General features: G+C 39.9%; 1 protein-coding gene across 5 annotated transcripts in view; it reads left to right on the forward strand.

The window, feature by feature from the left end:
- The window catches only part of tnrc18 (trinucleotide repeat containing 18), a 63,705-nt gene extending 42,216 nt beyond the window's left edge, over window positions 1-21,489 (forward strand). For 3 of the 5 annotated variants that reach the window (XM_067419791.1, XM_067419785.1, XM_067419811.1), the window contains exons 18-30: window positions 2,788-3,045; window positions 3,771-4,171; window positions 4,572-4,700; window positions 5,634-5,778; window positions 6,933-7,050; window positions 14,093-14,168; window positions 14,634-14,742; window positions 15,279-15,395; window positions 15,832-15,990; window positions 16,307-17,601; window positions 17,870-18,106; window positions 18,238-18,312; window positions 18,397-21,489. In XM_067419791.1, coding sequence (XP_067275892.1) covers window positions 2,788-3,045; window positions 3,771-4,171; window positions 4,572-4,700; window positions 5,634-5,778; window positions 6,933-7,050; window positions 14,093-14,168; window positions 14,634-14,742; window positions 15,279-15,395; window positions 15,832-15,990; window positions 16,307-17,601; window positions 17,870-18,106; window positions 18,238-18,312; window positions 18,397-18,603 — 3,326 coding nt within the window. In that variant the 3' untranslated portion in view covers window positions 18,604-21,489. The remainder of the gene's footprint in view (window positions 1-2,787; window positions 3,046-3,770; window positions 4,172-4,571; window positions 4,701-5,633; window positions 5,779-6,932; window positions 7,051-14,092; window positions 14,169-14,633; window positions 14,743-15,278; window positions 15,396-15,831; window positions 15,991-16,306; window positions 17,602-17,869; window positions 18,107-18,237; window positions 18,313-18,396) is intronic. The other 2 variants (XM_067419798.1, XM_067419806.1) reach the window with 2 other exon arrangements.
- Window positions 21,490-23,353: the final 1,864 nt, after the last annotated feature.

Here is a 23,353-nt window from a genome sequence, read left to right on the forward strand (position 1 = left end):
CTGATGAGATTTATTAGGTCAAATGACTTTGAGAAGCATAACTAACTTGTTAGATTCTCCCAAGAGATCAGTTATTTAACAGATGATAAAATGTTGAATTGATATTAGACAGCTGTTGGTTAATGTTTGTCTGTATTTACAATATTGTTTACATTATCGTTTTGATTAGTGCCATACACAAATCTGAATTCAATGGCAGTAGAGCATACTCCCATTCTAAATTAATGCCAATAAATCAACATGCGCGCACAACCAGAATTTGTGGAACTTTAAAGCATGCACAAAACCTGCAATCATAAATCTTCAAAAGTTCCAGAAATGTTTTTCACTACAAAGAAATGTGTGAGCAGGCAATGCACTGTGGGATATTTGGAAAATAGGGAGTTACCTGATTTACTAAAAAAAAAAAAATGAATAACCTAGCTTCTCTAGACTGCTCGCTCTCTCCTTGCAGCTGCTTGGCCACCCCTCCACCTCTGACCCCTTCTCCTACCCATGATGCTTTTGAATGTCTATCGGTCTGTGCATTTGCTTGTCCTGCTGCAACAAAATAAGAAGCAAAGGGCTTGGCTGGGAGTAGGGCAGCCAGCTGTTCAGCGTGAGGTCACTATCCATGTCACCTGAGCCTTGAGCATTGTTCTGTAAGTAGGACACCACCCTCTTTGCTGTGACTTCTCCATAATTTCTACTAATTTGTGCTTACACTGTTACAGAACAAAAACACAAACAAAAAACAAACAAAACTGGATAACATGAGGTGTTGAAAATGCCCTTTTAACATGCTCACCTCCTGTTACATGCCCTCAAGCCATGGTTATGTTTTTTATTTGCTTAGGAAAGTTTTCTTTTTTCTTTTATTATTATTATTATTATTATTTAAATGGAGGATGAATTCAGGATGATCTCCTTTCTCTTTTTTGGCAATATTAATATTATTTTGGTTGTATCAATAATTTAAGGTCTTCTACAACAGCTTTATTTGCTATTGTTGTACAATGTATAACTGATCAATTTTTCCCAGGGATGTTGAAACTGGTAGAAACCAGTTTAAGTTTCTACATTTAATTCATTTAATATATTTTTTTCTCTCTCACTGAAGTTTTTGGCTGATTTTAATATTTTCATCATTTACTGCTAAGGAAGTAAGGGGGTTGACTTGAAAGAGAAGAACATAACCATGGCTGAAGTGGTTGATGGTCTGAGTTGCGTCCAGGCCAGACCCAGGGTCTCAGGAGCCATGGAGGACTGTCCTCACAGAGCCTTCTTTGTGTTCTTCAGCTTTCTTCTTCCTGTACACGTTGTCTGCTTGTTGTCAGGTCATGTAATACATGCTTCAGATCTTAACGCTGTGGCATCTATAAAGTTATGTTAACAACATAACTAATTAAAGTCCTTGTCTGCTATAGTCCATGTCTTTAACAAACTCACCTCTGGCTTTGGCTACTCACAACTGCATTTAAATGTCCTATGTGTCTGTTTCCGTCTCCAAACTTGTTCCTCATCCTACCAAGAATGAGAGAAAAGGGGTTGTTGTTTAAAGTGGGTACCTACTGTCATATATTTGGTCCTTGAGGTTTTTTCCTTTTCTTTTTTTCTCGTCCTTTATCAGTTTAGACAAGCTCCAAGCTGAAGAGACTTAATAATTGATGACTTTCTTAGTCAGGGATTCTGCCAGCAACCTTAACTTTCTGCAGCGCTTGTGGCTTATTCTATTCCCTTTTTCCTTCAGTGATTCAGCTCATTCAGCACATTGGGCAAGGCCACTTTACTGGCTTCTCTTATTTGGTTTGGGCTTTTGCATTCCCTGCCCCTCTTGATTTGGAGCGAGCCAGCAGCCATGCTGATTTTAAATCCTGCCCTAAAGCTCTGAAGGTTTGAAAGCTACGCTTGCGAGATCCTGCCTGCCCAGCTTAGTATATGCCGCCCGCATGAAACCAGGCTTTGTCCCCCACCAGTAATCTTATGTAGCGGTGGGTGGGCTGCAGTATTTGAGCAAGAACACATTAATCTAGAGAAAGTCTGATTCAGCGGTGCTAGATTACAGTGGATATGTAAAAGTGAGAAGAACTACAGCTGGCAGAATGATGTATCAAGGCTAGTCATCTAGAATTCATAGCAATGCGTATCAAACTCTTTGAGTTCTTTACTGTTCTACAAAGATAACTAACATGGTCTTTATATTTTGGATATTTTGTCATTTAATTGCATGGAATTGAGGCATCCATTTTAACAGATGGTTGAAAGAAGTTCACTCAAAATACTGTGAAATTCAGTGGGGTCTTAACATTTATTGGATGCCATATGTATGGACAATTTTTTTTAAATTCTGGGTTCTTCAACTCCAGTCCTGGAGGGCCAGTGTCCTGCAGATTTAAGAATCATTCCTAATTTAGCCCACTGCTCTGTACAATCTTTAAAATAAAGGTTCTCTATTGGCATCTGTGGTTCCATGTAGAAACCTTCACATCCATGGAACCTTTCCAATGCTTAAAAAGGTACTTTATAAGATCTATAGATTTTTAAAATGTCCTTCACACTAAGACAACAACGGCATCACTACAAAAACTAAACTTTGGAATGTTTATTTTAAGAGTGTCATGTACAAGTCCTGAATGCCTTTTATTAGTTTGTTTTGGTAAGCTAAACTATGACACTGGTCTCCCTAGACTGGAGTTGAAAAAATCCTGCTTCAAATAATGGGTCGTGTCACAGGCTTCATCTTCATTAATTTCTGAACCTCATATTTTGTCAAACAACCTAAATGATTTGTCTTCACGTTGTTACCAGAGTATTTCACTGAGCCGGATGATTACGAGGAGGATGACGACGACGACGACGACGACGGTGATGAAGACGGGTATGATTATGAGCTTGATGAAAGTGATGGCCTGTGTTCGTCATCTGTAGAAGAGAGTGGGCTGGGTCTTTTGGCCCGCTTTGCCGCCAGCGCTATCCCGAGCCCCATTGTCACCAGTCCTCTCTCCATTGTCCAACTGGAGGCTAAACAGAAAGCCAAGAAGAAAGTGGAACGGCAGAGTCTACTGGGTAAGGAAGTGCTCTTACTGAATGGATTGCATCTTTTTCTGCACTCTTAGATTCATCTGTAATCTCTCTGTGACATCAGCTGCTTTTCGAAGCCTGCTGGGACTTGAATTCCCAGGTGACAAGGTGATGCATTGTTATTGGCTGTCTTTTGTTGAGCTGTGTCGTGCATGTGCACTGGCGAGGGAGGGAATTGAAAGGTGCTGGCAGATGAAAACACATTGTGCTTGGAGCAGTCACTCAGTAGGGGTGTTATTCAATATAGACACCCATCAGTTGAGCCTCACCTTGAGAATGGAGTGTCATTATCCCCTAGCCATATTTGTGTGCGTTTGCTGTGCCGCTTGCACTCGCTGAGAATGTGATGCTGACAGGCCTTGCTTTGATGAGGTTGGGCTGTGATCCTGAGCGGGTACCCAGCAGCGCACGCGACAAGCCTGCCAGCGGAGACCAACAGCCTCCTTCATTAACTATTCCAAGGCCCTGCAACAGTGTTCGGACTTAATTCTGCTCCCACATCTGGCCCTGTTTATTTTTTACATGTGCACATTATATTGTCATTCTTCATTGGCAAATGAGTTGACCACATGTAGATGGTTTAAATTATAGATGGTCTTGTATATTTACATTACTGTTGTGTTTTTCATAGAAGTCACTTTGTGTTTGTGTGAGTACACTTTATTTACATGCTTTAGTAATAACTGAAGGTTGTATCTTCTGGATTGTAGGTACAGAGTTTGAGTTTACGGATTCGGAGAGCGACGTTAAAATGAGAAAGAAGTTTCCGTCCCTGTTACACGGCAAGCGGTCGGCTCCTGAGCTCCCTCTCCTGCCTCCTGCGAGCATCATGCGTGAAGAATCCAGCCCCAGCAAGCGTGGACGCAAACCCAAGAAACCCAAGTCTCCCCGGGAGTTCAGTTTCGACCTTACTGCTGACGGGAGCGAAGACGAACAGTGGACGCGGCGCAGGAGTGAACGCATCTTTCTCCACGATGCTGCCCAAGCCACCCCCATTTCCCCATCTGGCAAAACTCTTCCACTCACTCCCAAATCTGCCCGTGGCCCCAAAGCGTCTCCACAGAGCCCCAAGGAGCTGGCCAAAGCCAAGGAGGTGAAAGACCTCAACAAGGTAAGCCCTTGTTTTATTGATGTAGATTGAGTCCTCTGTGCCAGCCCCAACGAAACGACGAGGGCGCTTGATACCAGCTGGTGTCCTGCCACATTTGTCGGACAAGAAAGCCTCCCGCTGTGAGTGTCATGTTGTTGGACACAAAAGGATAGCTGGCTGCTGCTTGCCAGGCGACAATTACCAGCAATCACCGTTCCTCCCTCTGAATCCTCTATTGTTTGTTTGTTTTTTTATAGTGTTTAGTACATGACTGCTTATTAATTTTTACTTGTCTATCCAATGTTGTTGAATGGCTGTAATGTCTGGGAGAACTGAGCCCGGTTGTGTCATGCATTTGTATGAGGCTTCTACCCTTGTCCATGCTGATGTTTTGTCTTTGCATCTGGTGTGAATGTTCCAGAAGAAGAGGATTAAGGAGACCCCCTTGTGTCTGCCCCCACCCCAGCTTTCCAGCACACCCTCGGAAAATGCCGGAGCTCTGCCTGTCAGCCCAGGTCGCAAGAGCAAGGTTAAGCCCAAAGCCAGAGAGGTAACTATTGCCTAACTCAGCTGACGTTGCGATGCTAATTAGTGATACATAGACCTATATTTTACAATATTCTGGCAGATAAATAGAAATGAAACTGTTACATTGATAGAGTAAATTCCAAGATCTATCGACGTCAACTGGGAAAATAATTCGAAAAAGAATAAATATAATTATTATATATAATGAATATAGTATAAATATAATTATTTAGTTACATAAAAATCATGATGCACTGTGCATTAACTCACATTATTAGCATGTCAGATAATAAATATTTCAAACAGATCTAGTGTTGAGCAGCCATTTTGTTCTACACTGTGACGATAAGGAGAAACACTGAAAGGGATTGGAATAATTTTACCTGGCAGCCTCAAGGCCTGTTGGGAGAAGCCTTGCATTTAAATGAGCCGCCCCTTTCTGCTCCTGTCCCAGTCTGTATAGGCCTGCTCTCAGTACCCACCATGACCAAAGGGAAGGAGGTGAGAGGGGGAAGGAGAGGGAGAGGGAGAGAGAGTGCAGTAGAGCAAGCCTAATTAGACTGCACACTCAGCGGGAAAGCCGCGAAATTAACCAAACGACATCTCGCTCCATCCATTTCTCCGCCCCTTATATACATTATTTTTTCCGCAAGATAAATCTCCACTGCGTTTTAAAACTCCACCGCTGCTATTTTGTCATTGTATGTATAAATCTCATGTTATAATGCACAGTGCAGAAGCTCGGGAACTCCTCTGGGTATTTGCCGCATTCGAAATCAAGAAATCCTACATCTCGTGTGCCGAGCTTGTCAGTCATCTAAATGGGTTTTACTGAATCAATTCTCCTCTAGTAAGCACATGGGTCTCATCTTTAGAACTGAACCAACAATGGCTCAGTGTTCAATATTTCATATTGTCACAGGAATTGGGGCAAAATGTGCTTGAATTCCCCCAGCAGGCTCGAGGGAAGGGCGGAGCTGTCAGTAAACTGATGGAAAGTATGGCTGCTGATGAGGACTTTGAGCCCAACCAGGACAGCAGCTTCTCAGAGGATGAGAATCCCCCTGTGAGCGCTCAGCCCGAAAGACCCTGCACCCCTGGTGAGACTCTTTTCTCATTCCCTCTTGTCATCAAGGCTGCGGAGCTCTTTTCCTTCATTGCCTCCCCATTTATAATTGCTGTTTTATGACTAAATCAGACTTCATTTTCTTGGCCATGAATGCAATTAAAAGTGAATGTCTTTTGAATGACGTGAGGGAGAGATCATTTCACAGCATATCTTATCTTAATCCAGCATTAAAAATCAGAAAATTGATTCGGCCTGATTGCATTCATACGTTAATGGGACGAACTGAGAGGTGTTGCACGCATTAGAACCGTTTTAAAACCATGTGAGCTGCTTGCTATCTACAGTTGTAACTGCGATGAAACTTCATAAGTGACCAATTTGGAATGTTCTACATTGACAGAAAAAAAGGTGGACATCGCATCTCAGCTTACTTCCATTTCAGGAAAAATGAAGCCAAAATATCCCAGTAGCGGTAATTGACAATTTGCGCCGTTCAGAGCCTAAGTCTGCACAGTATTGAAACTGTGATATCAAGGGCCAACCCACACTTCCATATTTGCAGACACAGCTGTCAATAATGACGTTACACTGTTTTTATTGCATTAAATATCTAACTTAAACCAAACTGAAAAATGAACACTTAGTTGAACACTTGGGTATTATGTATGTCTGCATGATAACTACCTAAAATTACAGAATCACTCTTTGGAAAAGAATTGTTTAAAGTGAATTTTTTTCCCCCCAGTTTTGGCTCATGTCCCATTCGATTACATTTAGAGGGTGGGGTTTATGACCTATACTGCAGCTGTGTTCTGGTTTTGCCTTCTTCGAGATTTCCTTTTTAGAAGTATATTTATAATTGACGTTCATATTGGGATTTTTTTCACAGACCTTGTCGCTGTACATTCTGGGATTAACTTCTACACGTTTGACGCATGATGCTGTCTTAGAATTTGGCTAAAATGAGGTATCTTGGAAAGCAGCATAATTAGGTTACCTTTGGGAGCAGTCTTCGCATTAAAATGCTGCATCCATAAGCAGCTTCCTGGGTTTTGGAAAACAGCTATTTTCTCTAACATTTGCAGCTTTAAGGTGGCGATGAAATTTCTCACTTTATGAGCACAAGTTTTGACATGTCTCTCTCTTTAGCACTACTCATCGTTCTCTGTTCTGTTTTTCCCCCAGCCCCTCGGAACTGTGTCATTAACAAAGATGAACTGCAGGATGGATTACGGGTCCTCATCCCTATGGATGACAAACTCCTGTATGCCGGCCACGTCAGCACGGTTCACTCACCTGATATGTAAGAGACCCCCTGTCCGAACTGTTTTCATTCTCTTTATACCCTCTACTGTGTCTTCCATTTTGTTTGCCTTATTAAGAGTTACTATAGCAATAGCTGCAATAGCTTTTTTTTTTTTTAAATTGCAGGCAAAAACCAAATTATTTACCTAAATGAGAAAATGCAGAAGTCTCTCAAACTGCTTGCCACATTCACATTTAAATGATGGATTTGAAATCAGTCCCATCAATGTTGTTTGTTATCCTCAAATCTTTTGAAAAGTGTGTATTTCACATTGGTAAAGACAATGCTCATGTGCAGTGCTAAGTGAATGTTTAGGAAACCATTTCTATGAAAACCAGAGCTTCTAACAGCAGCGGGAGTGATGTAATGATTTTACCAATTGGCGATTGTCTCTTTTTATTTACAAGGCTGGACTTGTTAGGGACAATGGGAGAAATTGCAACACATAGTATGGCAGAATGAGTGAACAATCGTGCTATGTAAACAAGGGTGCATTCATCTGTACACCAAATACCAGTAATAAAAAAATACAAATAAAATATTTACTTGACAAATCCATTGCAGCTTTATCAATTCTGAAGTGAGTTCACCAATCAGAGAAACTCACAGTAAAGCTAGCTAGGCAAATTATTTAGCTTTCTACCTACTTAAATTCATAATACGCATTAAAAATTAAAATTAGCAGTTTTTTTATTGTTTAAAAGTACATTACAGAGATGCAAAATCTTATGGTTATTTGATTTGCATAATCCTCAGTACTTTATGGGAAAGAGCTGGGTGGTTTGAAGGCTTAGAACCAAGGTCGCTTTAAATTTGGCCGTCTATCCTGTGCTCTATTTAGCTGTAGATCCCTGCCCATTTACAGATTCTTTTTACCGAGCCTCTTAGTGTTACAGGGAGTGAATTATTGCCAAGGTTTTCCTATTTTAAGGTCCAGTTCAGAGTTCTCCATGGAAAAATTTGGAAGTGCAACCTTTTGTTTGGTCAGGAAACAGAAGGGGTGTGAATTGTCTTGAGGGAGGCTATGACAGAAATGGGCAGTTTTGTTTGGACTTTGTATGCTTTCTGTAGTCTCCTATGGCCTATTATCCACTTGGATGAACATGTTTCAGACCATTGAGGGGCGAGAGAGTTCTCCTCAAAGTCATCCTTATAAAGGATGATCCTAATTTTATTTTAAAAAAAATCAAACTGGTATAGCATCTGGTAGGGGGATCTTTAATGAGAGGGGTTGTGTTTCTGCCCCCTGTGAAATGTGTTGTCCTCCATTTTAGTTTCATTAGAGCAGTGGCCCACGGTTGCTCAATGACTGTGTTTAGCATTCAGCACAAAATCACATTTTCCTCTTATCAGTCCGAGAGAGGAGCAGCCATCCTTCAGACTCCCTTCACAGTCCTTCTCCCAAATTCCAGTGTTCTGAGAGCCAGAGGTCAGGCAGCATGCTGGCAATCTGGATGCTAGGTCCAGTTTTATACGAAACACGTATTCCTAAATTAAGAGGGAAAAAAGGTGGCAATTTTATCTGTTCATTTGCAGCACATTTGCATTGCATAATGAGATATGTTTGTCATATTTTGGCAGTGAAATATCTCTCCCTCTGTCGCTCGCTCCGCATGTGCATCTTGTACTAAAAATAGCCCGTTCCAGCCAAGGAAAGGAAGGTGCCTTTGTGCAGGACTGTGTTACTGCAGCTCTTCAAAGCAGGTAGTTCAGTGTGACGGTGAGAACTGGTTGCTAGAGGATTTAATATGATGAGAGCAGGCGCTAGTGCGGAGGGCTTGACTTCAACAGATCGCTTGTTGTCCACCCTGCCCTCTGGAAATGTAATTCTGTGACGGCTTGTGCTACACAACACCTTAGACGCATCCAGAGATTGAAAATCCGTGCTTGGGCACTCGGATGTTTATATGCCGCCATCGTAGCCACGGCCGCTGTTTATATGCCTCGCCTGTCTTCATTAACTGAGCCCGTCGTGGAGAGCCTGGGCTTCTGCAGGCATGAGCATACTTGCAGTCCACGAGAGCAGGCTGGTTAATTGTGCAGTCAATAACTCACACAGCCGGTGTCGAATTGGAACTGAAATCTAGGGTAAGGAAAAGTGTCTGTTCTCAGCCTGAGCCTCGGCTTTCATGAAGCCTGTGTTCTGCTCAGAAAAGTCCTTTGGCAAAGCCATTGTCACACTTTCCGACGTGAAGACCATGCTAATGGCACAGGCCCATTATTTATAGATAATGGAAAACTAATTGAAGCTTTCACTCCATCCTTCACTGGCTCGACATTTAATTGTTTTAGAGATGTATAGATGGGAGAAATGTTTTTTTTCCCGTTTTTTTTTTCTTATCTCAAAAAAAAGATTTCTCAATGCCATCTCGGAGAGAAATACAATGATAATTGCAATTTTTAAAAAAATTATTTCTTGCTTAGTATTTTAGACTTGCTTTTAGCCTATTTTAGTTTTGTTTTCCATTTAAAATCATCTAAAAAAAAAAAAAACTGATTTTTTGCTTACCAAGAAAAATATGTCAGTGAGGTACTTAAGGTTTTAAATTGAATTTAAAGGGAAAACAGGATTTTTTTTTTCTTCACCCCACACATCCAACATAAATATTCTATCTTGTTTTTAAGCATAATCTTACTTCATTTTGATCATTTTTTCAGTAAACAAAACTTTATATATTAAGTAATTTTGCTTCTCAAGTATACATATCTTGATTTGAGAATGTTTAAATATTTGTAGTGGAAAACAAGTGGGAAATACTGAGAGAGAAATATTTTTTGTGGTATACTTTTGAGTGCTTTTCCCAATGAAATGTAAACATAAATTTTTAAACCTCCTCCTTTTTATGCTGTTCTGTTGAAATGATTAAGTATTTATTTATATGAAGTGATGTTTTCGAAGTGTGTGGGAATCAAGTGCCATTTCCACACAGGCCGACCAGGACAAGGCTACATCTAAAATAAATCAATAGATGTGAAGAATTTATCTGAGCTAAAATTATTTTTATTATGTGAGAAGAAAGAGACAGTGGAGAAATAAGACACGTGACACTAGTTATTTAGGAAATCAGTTCCTTTAAATTTCAGTTGCGGTCATTATACAAAAATATTTGACTGCAGAATGACCAGTCAGAAGCAAGTATTTCCCAAAGGACATTTTATTACAATGACAAATTACTTCATTCTGACCTTTACTACCGAATACCTTCCCTTCCACTTAACAAACAAAAACAAATTTTATGGCGACCCTTCCCATGTCCCAAGCCCACATCAGGCAAGCCATCCACAAACATGACAGATATTTAACCCTGCTCGGCCGGTCAATCTTTCTCCCCCCTGAGGCAGCTGGTGTGAATTTATCCCAGGCTTTGCAGACAGAACCAATCAGGTTTGGCCAGAAGAGTCCTCCCCCTCAGGCCAGATCCAGGAGGAAGTGATCTGGGGGAGGCTGTCCCACATCACCTCCCAGGTCCATGTCACAGTAATAAGGCTGCCACTCGGTGATGGACACCTCTGAAGCCTGGCTCTGGGTCCATGCTTGAACTGCAGGCACCCTCATGAATCCAAATGAACAGAGGCCAAACATCCTTTTTTTTTTTTTTTACTCGGAAGCCATATCTTGCACGTCACACATGTATGCACCCATGCTGATTTATAAGGCCCATGTACTCGCATCCAATAATAGAGTGACCTGCACTTTAAAAAGATGGTTGTTGTTTCTTTCTTTTTCCGAAAGCCAATAACTCTGATGGCTTCCTTTTTTCAATATTGATATGTTTGTTGGTTCACTTTGGCAGTGGAAACTATTTTTTTTGAGCTGGAAGTGGGCGTTGCAAATTGTTCAAAGGTAAAACCAGCCAACTTCCAGAAATAATATTCCAGATCTGGAAGAGAGAAACCTATGTTTGGATTGTGCTCAGCCTACACACTGACTTAGCCAGGTCTGCCTGTTTTTATTCTTTTTTTTTCCATTTTGGCTTTCACATGTGATGCATCAAGAAACTCTTTGACTTATCTAGCATATTCCCACTGCTCTGACTTCTGACAGTAAAGACAATAAAAACACAGCAGAGCTATACATTTATCAGACAAGGACGTTTTTTTTTTTTTTTACAGGGCAAGCCCCTCCAAATGTTGTCCCTGAGGGTTGCTTTTGAATAAAGAGGGGAGGGTAGATGGAAGAGAGCCAAACTCTTTGAGCATTGTGAATTAAAGGCTGGTTCAAATCTCAGTGTGTTTCTCAAAAGAGCTCTCTCCATGCTCTTGGGCTTGTCCTGTAAAGAGCACATTCAGAGCTTTCCAGAGATGCCTTTTTTTTTTCATCAGGACAACTTCTCCTTGGTCTTTAAAAATGACTGAATGATCAAATTTAGCTCTTATGGAATATTGTAATATTTTGTAATTTATCATTTTAAATCAGACAAATTTTCTAATAATTTGTTTTAAAACAGCATCTCAGGAAAATGTTATGTGGCTTCTAATAGAGATGCACCAATATATTGGCCGCCAATATTTATTGGCTGATTTTTGATTAGTTTACAACCATCGGCATATCGGCTATAGCATGATAAAGGCAGATATAACAAACCGATGGTTTATTATTGAACTGCATGAAGGCACTGAGCTGTGTAATGTCTGCTGTATAATCCAAGCTTATGATGTAATTTTCCTGCTGTGCTGATGTATGTGTTTTAATGTTACTAAAACAACAAAAAGCCAAGAAAAAGTCATAAAACCGTTATTTACTGCATAACGCGGAATGTCACGGAATTTGGCAGAGGTTTGGTGAATAAATAAAATGTAGGTCAGTACACTTAAATCAATATGAATATTAAGTTGCAAAATGACTGTTTAAATATGAATCGTTCATGTTTCTGTGTGAATGAATATCGCAGATGCATGGTTTCATTTACCTCAGTCACATACACTGAAACTGTTGTTTTTCAGCCTCTGCCACCTCTAAATGAGGACATGAATGCATGAACCCCATCAATTCATGAGCATTTTACAGTTTCCTTCGACAAAATCTATCGTCATATACATGAACTCACACAAAAACTTGAATGTCTTCACGGCAATCCATCAAAATAGAAGAGTTTAGTTTAACAAAGTAATTGTGACAGAATTTATTAATGTTGTACAGTAAAATTTAGCTATGTCTCAATGTAATAATATGCATTTAATTTGTACTTTTTTATTTCTGTACCTGGAAACTGTAAAACCTACCTAAAAGCACTTTATTTCGGCCAAAAATTCATTGTTAAAATTTGTATTGGCCCAAAACAAATATATTGTTTTATTAAATGTATTGGTTTATTGGTATATTATATTGTATCAGGCATTTTAGGAGACACTATAAGTAAATAGGAAATTAAATTACATATTAATGTTCCTATTAAATATTAGCTATTATGAAAATTGTTGCTCCAAGAATGCATTAATATGCAAATTATTATATATATATATATATATATATATATATATATATATATATATATATATATATATATATATATATATATATATATATATATATATATATATATTTGAGAATCATCTTTAAATATATATATATAAATATATAAATAAATAAATAAATATATATATATAAATATATTCCTATTAAATATTAGCTATTATGAAAATTGTTGCTCCAAGAATGCATTAATATGCAAATTATTATATATATATATATATATATATATATATATATATATATATATATATATATATATATATATATATATATATATATATTTATTTATTTATTTTTTAATTTTATTTTATTTTATCCTGAAACCTAAAATAAAAAATCCCATTGTTTTTGCCAATACATGTAATTTCATGTCTTTTTTTTTTTTTTTTTTTGGCCTGGTGTCCTCATACGTGGCATATCATATGAATAAAATGAATATATTTCAAAAATAAATAAACTTACAATGTCAAAAAGAAATTCAAAATATGTTTTTCCCTGGGTTTTAGTTGGCTATATCCAGTACTGTATAATTTTAGACAGCCATTACCCATTATGCTCTGGGTATAGACAAATTGACCCCGTTTTTCTTCATTATTACACATTTAATTAGTTAGTGATTCATCTTTGTGTTATACTAAAGAATACAAACAGTTGTCTTCTTAATCTTTCATCACGTTGTAATAGCTTGCTTGGCTTTTCCTTCTTGCAGATATCAGCTAGGGATGTTGAAGCCTATGTTAACTTCAGCAATTACTTTTGTCTTTAGTTTTGGTTAATGCAGTCTCTCTAAAATATTGCAGATATTTAATATCAGCATTCAATTTCATGTTTCAATTTTTACATTTGTCTGGTGACATAACAGACTTCTCTCTGGTGACTTGTTCATGACTTCTCCAATAATTTTGTCTCTTTAAACAAAATGAGTACAGTCTAGTTTTGTAGACAAGGTTTAGATTAAACCAGGATTAAACCCAAGTTCAATTAGTAGCTTTGTTAAACGTGCATTACATAACTGATGTGCATCTTGAAACATAACAATGGCATGGGCATATTTGAAGGTACATCAGAGCAAGTTTGCTTTCTTTTAAAATGGCTCAAGCATGCATTTTAGTCCGGGACTAGACTTAAGACTGGTCTGTGAAACCGGGGATACAAGTTCACATTTAGATCTGCTTAATTCCATTCGACAACCGATAGATAGAACCAAGTCCCAATCTTTCCCCCTTATTAATTTGTTGAGACTCAGATAGACATCACAATTCGCTACTTGCTCCTAATGTTGTAATTTAATGCCAAATAACATTTAATATTAAAATTAATGGTGGCAGTGTTTCAGGAAGGGAGTAGTCCCTCCAAAACCATGTGAAAACTATTTTGCGTTATGGGACGATCACTTTTCACCTTCTAATAATTTCCTGATGAATGAAATAAAGTATGGACCTATATCTCACATTATGGAAGTAAAATGGGTTACAAATTTCATTTTGATGTTAGTTATACCCTGACATCAGGATGTGCAGTCCCTAGATTTTAGTTTTGTGCTCATGACTGTGACCTGTCTTACAGATACAGCGTGGTGGTGGAGGGCGAGAGGGGGAACAGGCCACATATCTACTGCCTGGAGCAGCTGCTACAGGAGGCGGTCAGTACACCGCACTGCCTTACACCGTTTAGTTGGCTCACATACACGTTACGGCTCACCACAACAGGCCTGTGTGTTTTACTTTGGGCGCACTCCTCAGTTTCCTCTCTCTCTGCTAACAGGCCTGGGGCATGCTGTAATATAGATGCTGTTTAGCACCTTCCCCTGCTATTAAGCTAAGGGCATGTTTTGCTCCAGTACCTCTGTCTGTTGGTTTAGGCACACACGCTCTCGCAGCTACCGCCTTTCCTTCCTAATGTACCGTTAGAAGCGGACCACTGCCAAGAGCAACCTTAGCCATTACTGCCTCTCTAAGATGGATTACATACACAAAATATATATTTCCTCGCCAGAAAATGATTCATTAGCTATTCATGCTGAAAGATAGATGGCCGTGAAGTATCTGAATGCACACAGGTGTTGATTTAATAATCCTCTCTGATCCACACTTCCTTTGTTTTACAGATTATTGATGTGAAACCCCCCTCTGTCAGATACCTTCCCCAGGGGACCCGGATAGCAGCCTACTGGAGCCAGCAGTACCGTTGCCTCTACCCTGGCACGGTTGTCAGAGGTACAGCTTTCCTTTTCCGGTTAATTGAGCTCCTTTCACTGGCTATTACAGACTATTAACTAATGCGTTTCACTGCATCTACGTCTTTCGAATGGAAAAATATGCACAAATGTCCAATGTCCTCCGCACAGAGGCGCAGTAAGAGAACCTTTCAGGGTTGTTTCGTTTCCTTTAATCTAAATCTTTTAGCCAAGCCCATAAGTACTGCCAGATAAACCGAGCCGGGGAATGAAGGATGGTGTGGTTGGCTACATGCAGAGCTCTGCTCTATTATTATTTATTTTCCCTCCTGCTGAGGAAGGAGGGAGCTGGAGGCTTGTCAAGAAACTCTTAAAGGGAGGTCGCTGCTACTGGCGCTGTCAACCAATGAGAATGAAAAGGCCCTGTATGAATCCCTGCAGCCGCTGCTGCACCACTGAGAAATATGCGGTCACTCCTTTCGCGCAGCAGTGTTTGCTGTTTCACTCAGTGGAAATGTAAATTGAGGTGATGCATGTTCTTTTGCGTCAGTCGTCAACCCTGTTATGTGTCCACAGGGAGTCCAGACATGGAAGATGTGGACGATTTGATTACAGTGGAGTTTGACGATGGAGACACGGGCCGAATCCCTCTCTCTCATATTAGACTGCTGCCGGCGGACTACAAGATTCAGTGTGAGTATTCAGCTAAGCAGGGAGTAAAAAAAAAGGCATGAAAGAGCACGAGTCGTTACCTGAATGTCCAAGTTTTGTAAACAGTCCATATGGGCTCTGTTTGATTTGGAGTCCATGCAGCCACGGATTTTTGTTTGGTTTTGCTCTTGAAGCTCGATGATGGATTCAGTAAAATATGTTTTTCTACTAGTTGCCAGGGGGTTGCTTTTTTGAAGATTTTTGAAGGTTTGTGTGTAGTATTTAAGTGCACTGGGTAAATATTAAAGTGTTTGACTGTGAAAATGTTTGTGTATGATCATTTTCAAAATATATAAATCTAAAAAGCACATGGGACATTTTCCAATGTTTTGGTATTTGTTGTTATTTTATCAGTTGTCAAAGAGAAATGTCCTGAAGTCTATTAATAATATTTTCTACACTGAATTTATCTGAACAGGTGCTGAACCGTCCCCTGCCCTCCTCGTGGCCAGCACCAAAAGGCGAGGAAGGAAGTGCAGTAAGGATGTACCTGATGGCAAAGAGATGCCACCCAAAAACACAGAGGAGTCGGCTCCAAAAAGCAAAGGCAGAGGAAGAAAACCCAAACCTAAGCCTGGTAATTTCCACTTCTTTAGAAACAAACATTTACCATCATTTACATTATGGCTGGTATAGAAGAGGCATATTTCTGTGATGTATTGCTTTGCTTAAACATCAAGCAGACAGAACTGGTGTTACTGAAATGAGAAATGCAGTGATTTTACAAAAAGTGTACTGGATTGGTGGTTTCATAGATAGTAAATCACTTTCTTTTCCTTGGAAAGAGCTTACTGTCAGAACAGGAACAGCTTTTAGCCTTCCAGCATTTTTATAGAGGTACGTGTGTTTTTGGTCTGGCATATTAAAACCTTCCCTCCTGTGCTGCTTTCCAGAGCCTGAAGTCGCTCCAAAGGAGCATGAAAAGCCTGAAACACCAACCTTGACGCAGGTCCCTGAGAGGCCCCTGTCCAGCCAGAAAAGCGGCCCACGGCCAGGTAGAAAGATTAAGCAAGTCGGCACAGCCAGCCCGTCCATTGCCGTATCTAATGAAAGCCAGAAGAAAACCACAGGAATCAAGCCACCAGCCAAAGTGCGTTCCCAGCCCCAGTCTGTCTACTCGCAGCCACTCTATGGAAAAGTTCTGTCCGTGGATCTCTATAATGAGCCCTCCTCTTCTCTGGCCTCCTTTATATCCAACAATGAGACTCTGAGTCCCACTGGGAAAGGAAAGCCGGTCAAACGCTTGCGAAAGCCTGATGAGGAGGCATCTGGGTTTGGTGTGAAAATGCAGCGCAAGCAACCTCAGACTGAGATCCTTATAAAGCTGGACCATGAGGGAGTCATGTCACCCAAAACCAAAAAGACCAAAGCCCTGATGATGATGGAGGGCCAGAACCTCTCCAAAAGAGAAAATAAGTCTGTGATGGGTGTCAGCTACACTACGATATCCACTGTTGAAAAAACCCTGAAAGTTAAAAGCAAGGCAGTTGAGGCAGAGCCGCCTTCTGCAGAGAGTGTGTCCACCTACAGCGTTCGTAAGCTGGGAAGTGGCAGCGAAGGTCTGATGAAGGTTAGCAACTCAGGGGAGAAGGACAAGAAGGAACTGGAGTGTCCCAACTGCAGTAGCAGTAGCAGCAGCAGCTCTGAGTCAGACGGAGAGGAGGAGCGAGGGGCCTCGCAAGAAAAGAAGCCTAAGCAAGACTCAACCAGCTCCAATAGCTCGCGGGCATCAAGTCCCACCTCTTCCAGCTCATCCACAAGCAGTTCCTCATCCTCAGCTGGATCCCACTCCTCCTCCTCATCATCATCATCCTCCACCACCAGCGATGAAGAATCCTCCTGTAGCTCAGATGAAGAACCGGTTGCTGGTTCTCAACCATCCCCTGCCACAGAAAATGCACCTCCGCAAGAAGAGGAAGACGAAAAGGCCAAGGTGAAAACAGGGCCTGCTGCCAGTATCCAGAAGCTCCAGAAAGAGCCGACATCTGCTACTCAGCAGCAGAAGCCCCAGAGAGAGCAGAAGGTGAAGCAGGGTGTTGGTCGCCCCAAAAGACGAGAGGGAATCCACCTCCCAACAACTAAGGAACTGGCAAAAAGACAGCGGCTACCCTCCGTCGAGAACAGGCCTAAGATCTCTGCTTTCCTTCCTGCCAGACAGCTGTGGAAGTGGTTTGGGAAGCCTACTCAGGTGAGGCCATGGATTTTTTTGTCTTTCTGAAATTCCCACCAGTGTCATTTCTACCACATATCAAATGATGTGTTGTTTAATAGCATTGTGTAAATTCTTAAGTATACTTCAATTTTGACACAAACATTTAGCGTATGTGTACAGCCAAATACGTGACCTTTCGAAATATACTTCATTTGGTAGGGTGCACGAATATGGGAAATCTGTTAATTTTAATAAAACTCTAAAAGTGGCCGGAGAAACATCTTTTTGCTTTTCCTTCTGACAGAGGCGAGGTATGAAAGGGAAGGCAAAGAAACTTTTCTACAAAGCCATAATGCGTGGGAAGGAAATGATCCGTATTGGAGACTGCGCTGTGTTCCTGTCTGCTGGACGACCCAACCTCCCATTTATTGGACACATCCAGAGCATGTGGGAGTCCTGGGGAAACAACATGGTGGTCCGAGTCAAATGGTTCTACCATCCTGAGGAAACCAACCCTGGAAAGAAACTTCATGACAAAAAGGTTACTTTCATCTTCCTTTCCTAAACAATAATAATGGTTTGCGGGCATAGTAATATAGTACTGTGCTTGAACTTCAGTTTGTCATTTTTACATTTATCTGGGTTTGTAACTAATCAAATTTTGTTTGGCAGAACTGGGATCAAATGTCTGGCCAAAGTCTTCCTGCTGTTCTGCAGGCTTCCAACCAGAGAAAAGATTTCATGGAGGTAAGAAAACCAATCAAATATACGGTTTGATCATCTTCGTCTGGGTGAAAACACTCAATAGATCACTCTGCTTTCTCTTTTCAGCGGGCACTGTACCAGTCCTCTCACATTGATGAGAATGACGTCCAAACCATTTCTCATAAATGTCTGGTGGTCAGCCTTGAGCAATATGAGCAGATGATTAAAACTAAGAAGTACCAGGACAGCGAAGATCTCTACTACCTGGCCGGGACTTATGAACCCACCACTGGAATGATATTCAACACGGATGGGGTTCCAGTAATCTGCTGAGAATCAACAAGTGAGACATGTGGAACAAAATCAATGAGATACAAGGGCAAGACAGATGTGCTGGATTTACGCAAAGCCTGACTAATATAATGAGTATGGAAAACGTCCTGATAAAGACTTGAGCATCAGTTGAGATCAGAGATTACTTCAACAGATGTCATGTTTGCACATCATTTCAAACACATGAGGTCGATGGTGTTGGTATTGTGAAATTGTACTAGTAGAGATTCAGTTGATTGGCCTGTTATTGGAGCACCTTGTTTTGACCCAGTGAAGTGGATGCCGTGGACAAATGATGTTCAAGAATCTCCAGCTGAAGTGTACAATTTGTCAAAGAAAGTGAAAGCACGTCAAAAATGTCTCGAAGGTCAACTGCGTTTGCACCGCTGAGCCCGTTCGCCTCAGCCATCACCGGTGAGGTTGGAATGGAGGTGACACCACTTCTGCAGGACTCATTCTGTGGGTGAGAAGGCCTGCTTGGAACCAGCTTCCTTGGCTGTGGGACCAACAACAGAAAGAGTAATTGAAACTGACAGGCCATGTCACACTTCTGCCCAGAGAGCCGTTCCCACCACACGCTCTGCTGTCCAGTTACTACTGGTAGAACCCTGCCAGATCTTCAAGGGCTGGCTAATGAACTCGAACAGGAAAAAACGAAACCAGACGTAAAGCTGCAGCCCATGTGAGAAGCACTTAAAAGAAAGGAGTTAGAACTGTGGTCTGAGAGCCTGCTAGGACTGTTTATTAATAGGAAAGTGTGAGTCACTTTTCCACCAAGCGGCCCAGAAGATCTATCAGAATATTTATGTACCATCCTCATCCCTCAGCTGCAGCGACAGAAAGGTTCCTTTTCACGAGTGAAAAGCTCTATTGGGATGGAAACGGATGCAGATGATACCCGTTTGTAAATACATGCATACAAGCTATATATGATATGGACAAATATATTTTATTTTCGTGTACCATAGATTTACGTGACAGTAATTTTTTTAAAGCAGCAAAAGATGAAAAAAAAGCTTTAATAAACTGTGAATAAAATTTAAAACGTTAATAAATATCAGGAACTAGTTTTAGAGTACAGATCTTGTAAGTCGTTACTGGAATCTCAGACATCCACTACATTGACAACGTAATGTAATCTTGATATCAAAACTACTATTACAGGACAAATGGTTTGTAGGATTTGAAGCCAGTTGTCCCATAATGCAGTTTTACAACGAAAAGCACTTAAATTCTGCCCTTGGTCTTACACAGGACAGACTTCCCTTGACAATCCCCCGTTCAGGTGGGCGTGAAGCGTTTTGCGGGAAAACCATTTTAGTTCTCTCATTGCTTCTCAGGGTCAGTGAGAGATGGAGAGTTTAAAAGCACCATATAATCAGGCTACGCTTGCTTATCATGTCTGTTTTATTCGACTTTCCCTTTTTTCTAGAATTATCCCCCATAGAAAGCAATTACATCTCATGCATGAAAGCACTTTCTTCTAATAAACAAATAGCAGCGGTGCAGGTGACGTTATCTGTTGAAAGTTGAAAGTGAAGTTGTTTTTTGCCTTTAACACGTCTACATTTTTTTCCATGCCGAACTTTTACTCCATTATTCCAAGCCGTTTTCTGGTTCGTTCTTAATAGCCTTAACCTTGGTCCCTAAAAGCTGCCGTGTACCGGCAGAATCAAAGTCTGAATGTTGTCTTTGAAAATAGGTACTACTGATTGATATTGTGCTCCAGCGAAAGTGCCATCAGTCATCAGAGGCTGTTAGGACCAGGCTATGTATTCGCTGCTTCTCTAATCAAGACCAGTGAAATGTATTTGATTTTATGGCATCCTTATATGGATGAAGAGACTAGCGAACACCTTATTTGCTTAATTGTAATTATGGTTCTTATTTGTGCCTCATTTTTATGGTTCAAAGGGGGTATGAATGTTTTTGTTTTGTTTTTCCTTTCTTTTAAGATTGGATACATGTTGGTCAAGTACACATGTTGTGTTTTATGCTGGAATGAAATTTTCATGTCTGTATATCTTTAAGTAATGAACGAAAAACAATTAGATGATCTGTACTGATCTTTTTTTAAACAAGTATGGTTACCATATAAAAAAACATGAGGTTAGAGGCTACATTTGATTTTTTTTTTTAAATTCTCTGCAGTTGCCCTGCCAAATCTTTTTGAAATCTGTAATTCTTTCTACCTCCCACGTTGGTTAAACGTTTCATGTTTTTTTTTTTTTATATATATATATATTTTCTCTTGGTGGTATTATTATACTTAGTGCACTTGGGCTTTTAAACCATTGCCATGATAAGTACCCTCTGTGAATGATGTTGATTTCATACTTATTGATTCTTTGTCGTTTAGTTTTTTGGGTTTTTTTCCCCCGTTTTTTGAGGGAGGATAGTGAGATCAAGAAGGGTATGGACACTAGAGCCTTCCAGTCTTTGCGATTGGAAAATATTTGGCCTACTCAGTATTTCGGAAATTTCTTTATATTATAGAAATGTTGACACTATTACGTATAGTAGAATGGTCTGAAATGTCTGAAATATATATATATATTTTTCATGTACGTTTCATATTGCATTGCCCAGTCTCTCTTAAAGAGATATTATCTTGTTGATATTCAATAGGTTGTATTTCTTAACATGTTTTATCATTGTATGCGTGTTGTCTTGAGGCTTAAAACGATATTCAGCCTATAGCGGTTTGGACTGTTTTTCTAAGTCATTTAATTTGGTTTAGGATTTTACACATACCCAAAGCTAATTCAAATGCCAAATGATCTTCAAATGCACAGTGAATCTGAAGCAACATTAAGCAAGCTCTTTTTGATTTGACAGTCTTTTGTGTCAAATATTTTTGCCTGTTTAGCGAGTTGTACAATTTAAGTGTACAATACAAAATACAAAAGTTTACTCTGAGCTTGAGTCAAGCTGTAAAGCACTTTTTAGAGTATTTTTGTCTGCATGTTTTAGAAACTGCATATATGCTTCTAGGAGTAATATTAGAGCAATCAATAAAAGTATATTTTGCTTATTGTGACGTAGTGTAACGTGAATGGAGGTCGGAGTCCATTCCTTCCCTCGGGTCACTGTATGAGACAGTGGCCTCTGCTGGTAGCAGTCATGTGGGATGAATCGCTCATATCCTCTGCTACTCGCCCAGGGTCTGTTTGAGTGTATCTTATGATGTATAAGGTTTAACTGGCTTATTAGAAAACAGTGTATAGCCCAGTAGAAGCGTAATAAGAGTTCACTGTTTGCATGATTCTGTTCGACCTTTTCTGTTTTTTCTTTCTTTATGACATTCCCCCTCTCTGAACAATTGTCCTCCATGCTTAATGTGCAATACTGCTGAATTTGGATTCTGTGAGGTAGCTGCTAGTGAGGGAAGGAACGTGTTCATGAATGTGGGAGATGAGAGAGACAAAGTTAGTGTGGACTGGAGGCTGGTCCTTCACTGGTCTTCATCTGCTGTTCCTTCAGCATTGGTATGGTCCTGTTACAAAATAAAATGATAATAAAAATTGTAAAAGCTATAGTTTTGAAATTATTTGAAATTTTAAAGCATCAATGTTTTGTAAATGATCCTTTATGAGAGGGGGAGATGAGTACGGATATACTTTGTACACACATTTAATCTTGTAAAAAAAAAACAATTACAAAATAATTTTTTTAAAAACTGAAACCAATATTAAAGATTGCTGTTGACTTGTGTATGTAAACCTAATGGGATTGGATTTTTTTTTTACAGATGCAACCAGCATTATCAGTGTTTTTCAATTCTTTTAGTATCGCAGTATTTTGTAGTTCATCAATAAATGTCATGAAATGGAATTGAGTTTGTGTCCTTTTTTGCATTAATTGTGTCAAACCATGAAGCTCTGAATTGCTATAATCCATGTGTTTGAATCTGTATTACTTTAGATGAACAAATCAGCGGATCCCAAACCTTTTAGGAGAACCGTTATGACCTGATGCACTTTTTACAGCTTTTACAAGTGCTTCTGTGAGTGCAGAGCAATATGACTTAGCATATTTTCCATGTGACCACAATCATGCTGAAGTTTTGGTCATGTGACCACAGGAACGCTGCAAACAGGATACATCTCACAACATGGCTTAATTGATGTTCACATTGAGGAAAATGAATGTTGTACTCTGTGAAAACAACATTGTGGCACTCTATTGAATGAGCGTTATTTGTGTTATGGTAGTCCTTGAGCCATTTAACTGGCAATGAAATGTTTTCTCCCTTCCTTTAAAAATCCCATTTCTGAAAGTGTTTTTCAGCATGCGTGATGATTCATTGCACACTTTGGTGCTGTTCACAGAGGTGCAATAGATTCAAAAGGTCACCTGGGTGTTTTGTTAGGCAAGAGGCAGTTTCTGGGTCTCCCTCGTGGGCAATCACATTCATCAGGATACCATTTTAGAGCTTCCTGGAACAATTTACAATTTATAGCAGCTGTTGTTATAGCGTTGAACTGAAGTTGAGCTCATTTTGCTAATGCTATTGCAAATTTTTTTTTTTTTTTTTTGTGAATTCTCCAATCTGTAAAAGAACAAAGGTTGCTTCAGGGGAAAACTGTTTCCTGAGCAATTAAAGGGAATCATATTTGCTTTGTTGACCATTCAGAAATTAGTTCCTCAAATGGAAATAAGCTGCCAAAATGGCAAAACATACGCTGGTCTGTGGTCTACCATGGTGAAATGGAGCTAAAGTGAACTTCTATTATAAGTGGGCTGGTAG

Source organism: Pseudorasbora parva, chromosome 2, assembly GCF_024679245.1.
Source record: "Pseudorasbora parva isolate DD20220531a chromosome 2, ASM2467924v1, whole genome shotgun sequence".
NCBI classification, from domain to species: domain Eukaryota; kingdom Metazoa; phylum Chordata; class Actinopteri; order Cypriniformes; family Gobionidae; genus Pseudorasbora; species Pseudorasbora parva.